This window comes from Nanorana parkeri, unplaced genomic scaffold (assembly GCF_000935625.1).
Source record: "Nanorana parkeri isolate BGI_ZX_2015 unplaced genomic scaffold, ASM93562v1 scaffold34, whole genome shotgun sequence".
Taxonomy (NCBI): domain Eukaryota; kingdom Metazoa; phylum Chordata; class Amphibia; order Anura; family Dicroglossidae; genus Nanorana; species Nanorana parkeri.
This window is the reverse complement of record NW_017306302.1, coordinates 2,302,116-2,312,339: the sequence shown is the minus strand read 5'-3', so window position 1 is coordinate 2,312,339 and position 10,224 is coordinate 2,302,116. Positions and strand designations below refer to the sequence as shown.

The following is a 10,224-nucleotide window of genomic DNA, read 5'->3' as shown; positions in this document are numbered from 1 at the left end:
ACACACACACACACACACACACACACACACACACACACACCCTATACCCAGGCTACAGACATTCACATATTAACAACTAGTAAATAAACTTTCAGACAAGCCCTTGCTGACCTCTGTAGCTGCAGGCACTGTAGACCTGTAGACCAAATCATCCTCCAAAGTTTACAGCAGAAGCATCAAAGTTGTTCATGCTCTTTTGGTAAGTCAGTTAATCCTACAGTGCCCTCTCACTGTACCTTCTTTGTGTTCCCAGCGTGTCTGCTTTTGTGTCCCTTAGTCATTGGAAGACTGCTGAATCACTTCTGGGAGAGGGGAAGCTGAACATCAATGCTTCTGCTGTGAGCTTTAAAGATGAATTGCTTTACAGTGCCTGCAGCTACAGAGAACAGTGAAGACTTGTTTTAATAATAGCTCATTTCCATCTGGTTGGGCATGTAAATATTTGATTGTTCATAACATGACAAAAGGTTGGCTTCAAAAATAAAGCAACATACGAGAAACAGATGGTATGAATGATTCTAGCCATCCTTTTTCCATTGCAGTTTATAAAATAAGTTGGTGTTATCGGTTGTATGGTTTATGGGTAACAATGCTGCTTTTCATTACATCCTAGTATTAAAATCAAGAACCACTGCTCCTAAAGTACATATTATCAAACAAGCATGACTTGTTTCTGATATGATCAGCTGGACAGGCCAAGGTTTGTAGGCAGCTGGCTGTTCCATGTATGTTCCAAGTTTTTCCATGCATTCGTGGCCTTTTTGAGTGTAGAGTCCTTACTGCTAGCACGCTTGAGACTTTTGTGGATGAATATCACATGTGGCCCTGCAGTTTGAATAGAATGTAACAAGCCAAGCCTCCAGTTACATGCTTGTGTTTACATTTTAGGTACGGATACGACTAGTGAAGGATCCTGAATTGGGCTTTAGTATATCAGGAGGTGTTGGCGGGAGAGGAAATCCCTTCAGACCAGGAGATGATGTAAGTATTTTGCTCTGCTGTATCTCTTGTCATGCAGATGGTACCACCAATATTTTATAACTCTAGCCCTAATTAGAGAATATATTTTTTTTGTTTTTATTTATAAAAAGTAGTAAAATAATTCTAATGTCACAGGACGCATTGTAGTCTGATGATCAATCAGGTCTATAGATAATACTGTCATAGTCATTTTGATCAATGGTTCCTTCTACACTCTTTGCAGGGCATATATGTTACAAGAGTACAATCTGAAGGACCGGCATCTAAACTTTTACAGCCTGGAGACAAGATAATACAGGTAACTATGAGCTCCTTAAACCACATGTATCTGCCATGGCACTCTGCAATGGCATTCAAGTATTTGAGGAAGACTAAAATGCCCATCAGCTTTATATTGGCGTATGCGTTCCTGTCGGAGATTTTGCCCTAACTTCTGTCCAGGTGACTGTTTGCACCAGAACAGGAAGTGACACAAAGTCTCCCTAGCAAGGCTCTCAGACAGTAATAAATCCCTGACAGAGGTTCTAACCTTTCCTTAGGTCTGCAAAATATGTATTTCAATTAGTTTCCTTGAAGTGCTGTAGTTTGCTTACTTCTCTTTTTCTTACTGAGCAATTCCGACTGAGTTTGGATATCAAAATGTTTTTTTTAATACAGGATTATGAATTGCATATAGAAATGTGTGCATTCATTTTTTTATTGCAATAGGATTCCTTTAAAATTATCACGTAATTTAAATTTATTGCTATTTGCTTTTATTGTGAGCACAGTTGTGATGACGTTCTTATCTTAGCTCCAATCTGATTTCAACTTTGTTTGCCTTGCAACATAATCTCAGTTCAGGTCTATTTTAACTTCACTATGATAATTTTAGAATAGCATGTTCTTATATTTCTACATGGGACTAAAAATGTGATCCGTTGTGAATGGCAGCCCCAGTCTCCAGAGCATCCCCTGCTGCCAGAGAACATCGCTGTCTCTCAAAAAATCTGTCTTTGTTAGCAGCATGGTCACACTGCAGTAGGTAACTGTCTGTCTTGCCAATGGCAGCACTGATTTGAATGGAACCAATTGCCACATGCACCTGGTCCCCTGGGGGATTAAAACCCCCTGTATAGCAGAACTCAGACCGCGAGAGGGAGAAGTGGCACAAGGAGACGGTCAGTTGTGCAGTGCTCATGTGGCAGCAAGGGACATGCTAATAGGAGGAGAAAGAAGAGTGACAGGGAGAGGAGCTCATCAGTCTGCTGGTTCTGAAACTATCCAGTCATAGGCTGAGGGAAGAGAGGACACCACTGTATTCCTAAACTGGGATTGGCATCATCCACCTGGCTGTGCTGTAAAATATCTCCCATATATGAATTTCATCTGCGTATTTAGTTTTTTTGCCTGAAGTTCAGCTTTAAAAGAGGAAGAGTTTACTAAGTGAGAAAGCGTGTAAACAATCTGTTAATTCTGTCTTGTGTATAATAGGGATGCACCGATACTTTTCAGATACCAGTGCCGATACTTGGCATTGTCAGGAGAACTACCAGGGTTGCAGCTGGGACCTGGCTCTGGCGCTCCACCACTGTCCTGAAATCATTAGTCTGTATTGTTTTAGAAAAACTGTCACATGACACTAAACAAAAATGTATCTGTACTTGTATCTGTGAGTACTTGGGCAAGTATCAGTACTTGTACTTGCAAAACTGGTATCGGTGCATCCCTAATATATGTTTATAAAAACAAATCATACATTAAAACAGAGATGTACAAATCCCAGGAGCTCTGTGTGCTCCTTACAAATGACAGCTGCCTCCTAACTTTTGAATTCTTCTCTAGTCTAGTCTTTGAGCTCGAAATGTATCTGTACTTGTACCGAGTACGGTACTTGCTATCGGTGCATCCAAAGTGTATAACAAAAGTTCCTTCCTCTTCTCAGGCAAATGGGTACAGTTTCCTGAATATCGACCATGGGCAGGCGGTGTCTTTGTTGAAGAAGTTTCAGAGCGCCGTAGAGATGATCATTTTACGGGATGGAGCCGTGTAAACCGCAAAGGCAATGAACTGAAAGCCAGCAATGTGTCAAGAGACTTAATTAGTATATTTTTCTATGTATATAAGAAAAAGCAACTTAGAAAACCATGCACTTGGAATTTTGATATTCAAGAAAAACTATTTGTACAGAAATGTTGTGAAAAATATGTGGTTTAGGGGAGTAAACCACTGCAGATAACGCAGCCGGGTTCCAAAGGCCTTGCTGCTCCGGTGTGAATGTTTGAGTAGTTTTGCCTACAAGAACAAACCTGTGTTGTTTTTGTACAGAATGTAGGTTTATTTTTGGACAAAGCGTGTTACTAAACTCTGTAAGATTTTACAAAATGAGCCTAAATTGTAGCGAGCAAGGGGGCGGAGGTCAGAACCGTCTCTACTGTAGCTATAAGTAATGTAGCTACATGTATGCCTTTCTCTCTTCACACCTGGTATCATTTTTATTTTTTTTAATACATTTTAAAAATCCACAACCACTTATCTCGAGGCAGACTGAGCCATGTTGGCTTTGCTATGTGTATAGAGTTTTGGCAGGCGATACAGCAAAGTGGCACTTTTTTTTTGGTTGGCTGGGTAATGTGGCCTCCTGTCCTATCTGGTATCCAGGGCCATGTCCGATATAAGTGGTTTTTATTTAGAATATAGGGTCTCATTAGAAGGATATTTTTTTTTAATTTTGGGCACCAGTGGCATTTTTTTTTATTTAGAAGTTCTGTATAAAAAAACAAGCTCTTCTGCATGTGTGAAGCACATTTTTATTGTCACAGTTTTCTTTTTTAAATAGAAACAAAGATTATGTAATGGGACATGTGTTTACATATTTTCCCAATCTGTTCTCATGTACCATAAAAGATGCTTTATGCTAGGCCTGGGCGGTACTACAAAAATGAAGTCAGATTGTGCCTACGCATGCAAACCTATGTGCGTGGTGCCTGAGAGCGTTTGGTTTTAAATTTATATATCCAAAGTTAACGACCTTAACGGATTCTTCTTGAAATCCACAGCTTTTTTTTTTCTTTTCTGGATTGAGTTTCTCCACTGTCCCATACACTGAAGTGCCAAGTCTGTGATGTAGGTAGCTAGCTACCAGCAGCTTGCATGATGGTTTGTGAAGCAAAGCCGTCTGTGATTTCAACCACCACACAAGCTGATATGACACCTCTATCATTTCTCTATCACATGGGACAGAGTGGCCTCTTGCCTTGCTAAATGTCTTGTGATTGGTGCTAGGTAACCAAAGTACGTGTGTAAAAACGTGACAGAAGGATGATTGAGAATAGCTGCAGGGTTTAGGAAGGGTCCCATGGACCTGTTGGTTTTTATTTAGTGGCAGCGATTGAAGGGCTCTTTCTACAGCAGGGAACATTGAAATGTGAACTTATATGAACTAGACTCATTAAAGGCTTTCTATAACTATATACTGTTTTAGTGATTTACCACAAGCTGCCTTTGTTCCTTGTTAATGTAAATATGTGGGGTTTTTTCTTATTTTATCTTTCACAAAGGAACATCATCCATGTCTATTTTTGTGTCTCTGGTATAAATGGGTAGGGATTGCAGTGCTTCTTAATGCATGGTTCATAACGACCAGGGATAAGTGCCATAAATGACCAATAACTGTTTATTTTAGGGCTGTTTCTTGGTTTTGTTTTGATTGGATCAATATTCTCACTTTGTGTAACTTTAGATATATGTGGGTCACTAATACAGCCCTGGGGTGTCCATTTTATCAGTTAAAATAAAGGCTATAATTATTGATTGAGTAGCAGATAAAAGCAATTACCAACGCTGATTGAGAAGTTTTAGCAATGCAAGAGCGATACGTTTTATGTGTTCATGGGTCAAAGGTGATATTGCACTTGAGTACTATGTCGTATGTGTTCCCCTATGTAATATAAGGCTTCACTGTACAGAAATAAACCACGTCCTAGTGTACAAATCATCTCCTCTCAATGGAGTCAGCTGGCCATTGCATAGACTGACCAATCAGTTGACGAGCATGGAGTTAGTACCGAGACACAAGTGGTTGCTTCCATCTGAACCCAGTCAGTATAAATAAGACTGGAAAGGAACCAGTTCAGGAATCTGTTCTAAATAGGTAATTACACTTTTTTTCTATACTCATTCTTATTGATTTTGTTATCTTTACATAAGAATCAAATATTTTGGAATATAACCACAGAAATGTTGCTGTATTTTGTTACAATGTACATGTTGAATGTGTTTAAACATGAGCAAATAGGTAATACAGACTTTCAAGATTTCATAATATTTTTAAGCAATTAACTAAAGAGGGGAACATGTTTTTATTTGTTGTTTTACATGGCATAAACATTTCATATGGCGGAGAGTCTAGACTCCCCCGTTATCATTTTAACATTTTTTTTATTGCATCAGTGTGTAATGGTTAACAGCCTATACCATTGTACGTCACTGTGTGAGAGCACAATTCATTCACTTCAACAGTTTTTGGTGTGGTTGTAAATCCAAACGACTATGCCTACTAATGGATTTTAATTCCTTGTAGAAATACTGTACATTTGCAATAGACTGACATACTAAAAATACAGTTGACCGTTGCAGTGGAGCTTGAGATGTCTCTAATGGTGGCTATGCTGTAACGGTGGTGTCTTACATTTGCAATAGGTTGGTAGCACATTTACAGTCTTAGGTGCTGTTTAAACCCGTCTTTGAATTATCAAACAGGCCATGCAGTGAGTGAAAGTATCACATGACACAGGTTTTTCTGGTGCGGTAATCTCCCTGTGTACAAGCTATCACAGTAGAGCACATCAGGAGCAATATGTACCATAAGGCACTTGTGGGACTTTGTCTAGGTTAACAGGCAGACAGCCTCAAGTCGCCAGATTTACAAGTTTTGCTTATCTTGTACTTTTACCTTGTTCAGTCATTAAACAGAAGTGTAGGGGTAATGGGGCTGTTCAGAGGCAACCCAAGACTCTCAGTTCCATTTCCCCTATCTTCTGTTTGGTGGTCTGCTGCCTCAAATCGTGTGTTCATGTTTTAGTTTGTGAAAAATAAATCTTATAGCCAATGGGGTGGAGACGGTACAAAAGGGTTCTTGAGCGCCTAGAGCAGCATGCTATCTAAATACAGCTCTGCTTTAAGAGACTGGAGTCACACAGGCAAGCTGCCCAGGACAATTTCCTTCAGATCCCTTTATCCTCCCTTGGTGGAACAGAGTAAGAGCTTGCACAGACAAGTGCAAGAAAGGAGGATTTGGCATGTATTTCTGAAGTGCCGAGCACTCCCAGCCATCTGATATGCTGGAAATCTATTTTTATTATCAGAGGTGTATAGAGTTGGCTTTGCTTCACTCTAACCTCAGCATGGGCTGTAATGTCTGCTTCCATTGCAGTTGCAGTCTTATGTAATAGCTTTCCAGCCATTTAGGTGTTAGTCATCCATTCCATACTCCATCTAAAGGTAGCTGTTCATAGAGGCTATTGTAAGCTCTCTTTCTCCCTCTCCCCTCTCATAGCTCTTCTGTGATCCCCCCTAGCTAACAAAGAGAACACACAAAAGAAGCATCACTCCGCCACGGCTCATGAAAGGAATGAGCCAGGTGCTTGCTGCTGGGAGCATGTCCTCGCTCCAATATGAGCCCATACAAACAGAAGAAAAGCTGGCTGCACATCGGATTCCACTGGGATAGTTTATTGGGTGGGAGTGGACCTTTGCAGGATGCCAGTGAAGTGGTACAAGATTCAATAAACGATCCCAGCCAAATCCATCGTGCGGCCCGCTTTTCTCTGTTTGTATGTGCCCCCTCTACATAGCAGCTGTGAAAACTCAGACTGGAACCCAGACTTTTTAAGGTAAAGTCCATTCATAGTGTATGTCTGGATGGAGAGGCATCCGAATTCCTTTCTTCATTACCTGAAACCCTTTTTTTTTAAATTTGCTTAATAAATAAATAATTCCAGACAATGGAGTAAGGAGGGATTTAGGAAACTAAAGTTGTTTTTTACACAGAGTTCTCACAGTTGCTATGTATGTAATGCTATAGAGCTATGATATGAGAGAAGGAGCAATAAATAATTACCAGCCTCTATACACAGTTATTATCAGATGGGATAGTAAGAGTAATGGCTTGGTTACTTTAGTATTCAAAATGAAATACTGCTATGTTTTTTTCTCTCTACAAGAACTGGATGGGTGTTTATTATACCGCATTTGTGCCCATATACAAATGCCAAGATTCATTATGTGTAGGAGGTTCATTAAGCAGGGAAGAGTCTTCTGAGGATAAACTGGCCAGGGCCTCAAGTATGGCTACCGTTACCTTCTGTTGTACCCAGTTCTTCTTGAAAATGTCATTTCACACTTGCTGTATACTGCTTTTTTTGCTCATTGGTTAACTTTGTTTCCCAGGTATCAGAAGGATTCACGCACCTTATGGATATTAAGCAAAAGTTTTATGGAAAGATATTTTTTAACAAAAGATGAACTGCATATTTAATTAGGCTCTCTTCCAGTGGAGCCAGAGGTATCATGAAATGCACAGTGTGGTGTGTGTGTGTACGGTTTAATACTGTAACTTTGTGTACAGTGTATTATGGGTAATAAGGCCTCGGGCCTCATTTGTGTAAACCCCAACTATGCAGAGATGCTCATTGTTGAACTATATATGCATCCAATGCACATCACACACCATCATTGTCTTGTAATCTAAGGTCAACGAAATTGAACTGCAAATCTCTCACTATTTATTATGTAAATAGCCTGTTATGTTTTTATTTTTGTTTCCTGACTTGTGTTAAAAAAAAAAATGTACATACTTTTAAGGCCTTCTATGGATTTGCAAAACATAGCAATAACGCAAAGACAAAACTCAAGCCCAGCTTTCTTGGTTAGGTATGCTGTGCAGTTTTATTTTTCATGAAATCTTTCTTGGCAACAGCAATGTAATGTTTTAATGATCAGCATTTATTCTACATTCCAATTTTTTGTATATAAGTAAATTGTTTCTCAAGTAACACATGAAAATTAGAGAATAAACTAATGCTCTTACAAACTGTTGTGCAGTTATTATTTTACAATGTTCTGTGCTTTGAACTGCATCCTTATAGAAATTGTTATACATTGGCAAGTGTAAAATGTGAAAATCTTTAGAGAAGTTTCAGACTTCTATCCTCTGTTCAAAATGGTGTCAGGTTCTTAAATATAATGTTTCTTATCAATTAAGAATTAAAATAAACTAGATAGAAGCATGAAAGATTTTCAGAATGGTTTAGCCTTTGATTAGAAACCTAAGTGCCATACAATTCAAACTTCCCATAAAGTTTTGTCTTTAATGAGTATAAAATTACCTCCCAAATTCTCTTCTCTACATAGAACTAGTAGACTTTTTAATCATTCTAGAACTTGCTTTTAAAATGAAAAACAAACACTATTATTAGTCAAATTAAAATGGTTGATCCCTTACTGAGAGTAGCGCCTCTAAACTCACCACTAGTTCAGAACCCAGAGCTCCTAATAGTTATGCTAGACCCATTCATTCCAACTCGTCCTGAGACCAGTAGTATTGGTAATAAACAGAATACTCATACACAGGTTTCATACAATGTTCCTATTATTTAATAGTATAGAGGGAAGATATGGACTCAGGGACCACAAACCATTCCAGTAGACGACCTGACACAACCGAATATGAAGTACAACATTTTTTTTAGGGCTGACACCAATAAACTTCCTAAAAGAAGACGAAATAAGGGACAAGAACAAAATAAATAGTTACTTTCTGCGTATCTACTCATGAGCTTTCCTTACGCAATAAAGGTCTCTGTTTTGCACTTGACTACCAACCAAATCCTTTTTTACTTTTCCAAGATCTTAAAGCAGACCTTTACCCATATTTGTGAAATAACAACAAACACACCTTTTAGAACTGTTTAGTAATGACAATCTACAAACGTATACTTCTAGATAATTGCCGGCTTTGTATTCTTTGCATATCTTATTTCTCTTTTCTTCCCAAGTCTTCTGACAGCCATGTTTACGCATGTTTACTAAGCGCAGATTACTAGCTCTCCTTTGACTTCCTGGATTACTGGCACATGTGACTAGGACATGTGACCATGCACATCATCTCAGGGAAGGAAAATGCCTTTCTCTGAGATGTTGTGAGATTTCCCAGCAATGCTCTGCTGATAAGGCAATCCCAGTGTGCATTGCTTTGGCAAACTGAAGTCTTTTTGCCCTTTCAAAGCAGGAAGTGAATGCTCTGCAAGTGTAAGTATTTCATAATCACAGTATTTTACACCTGACATGTCTGTTATTATTACTCATCATACATAGAGGGATGCATTGGGAGAATTTGATTTTTGAGTGTAAAGGTCCACTTTAATAAAGATATTCACAATTGACAGTTAAACAATATTATAGTTTGCAACAGCATATGAATAATATCCTTCCCTGGAACCAGGTCCATTCCAACCCACTTCCAGTTATGCTAGTGGGATTTATGAATCCCAGGACATTGCTTTACTGGACATATTGGAAACGATTTGGCCGATATAATTGTATTCAATTATTTAGAAACGCTCTTTTTTTTCTTTCCCCCAGAAATCTCGCATACCTGTTTCTGTCCAAGTCAATTTTCTAACTACAGTAAACTCCCCATTATCCAGCATCCACTGGGATTGGTAGATTCTGGATAAATGTTTCTGGTTGCTTGAGAGTTACTATTAAAAATAGGTCTAACCAATGCCATACCCCATGCTATACCAAAACATAAACTCTGTATTGACTGCATATTAATATTGAAATGCAAATTAAGACAAATAGACACACGATCATTTCCAGGATAATACATGCTGCAGATCAGCAAAACAGTGAGTACACAGGGGATTTTTTTTTCTGGTTTGTTGAATACCGGATAACAGAGTTTACTGTAAATGAAAAGGAGGGATCATTGTAGTCCAAAATAGAACTGACTGCATAAGAGTCTGAACGTTTATAGATGGCTTCACTTATCTGGTTCTTAAGTGCTCTTACCAGAGTACAAAATAGAATTGAAATCTATAGGATCAAGCTTTGACCAAAAATATTATATTATAAATAAAAAAGACTGAGCCTTCCTGTGCAAGGTTCTTTTTGACACTTCATACTGCTATCACCTGCCCAAAATTCATACAAGGAGCATATTGCCACCAGGCCTGCCTATAATAGCCAGTATGAATAGCT

General features: G+C 38.7%; 1 protein-coding gene across 1 annotated transcript in view; it reads left to right on the top strand.

The window, feature by feature from the left end:
• ERBIN (erbb2 interacting protein) overlaps nt 1-3,676 on the top strand; it is a 225,326-nt gene extending 221,650 nt beyond the window's left edge. Inside the window, exons 26-28 of the mRNA XM_018569304.1 lie at nt 889-981; nt 1,205-1,279; nt 2,906-3,676. Of these exons, the coding sequence (XP_018424806.1) occupies nt 889-981; nt 1,205-1,279; nt 2,906-3,013 (276 nt within the window). The 3' untranslated portion in view covers nt 3,014-3,676. The remainder of the gene's footprint in view (nt 1-888; nt 982-1,204; nt 1,280-2,905) is intronic.
• Nucleotides 3,677-10,224: the final 6,548 nt, after the last annotated feature.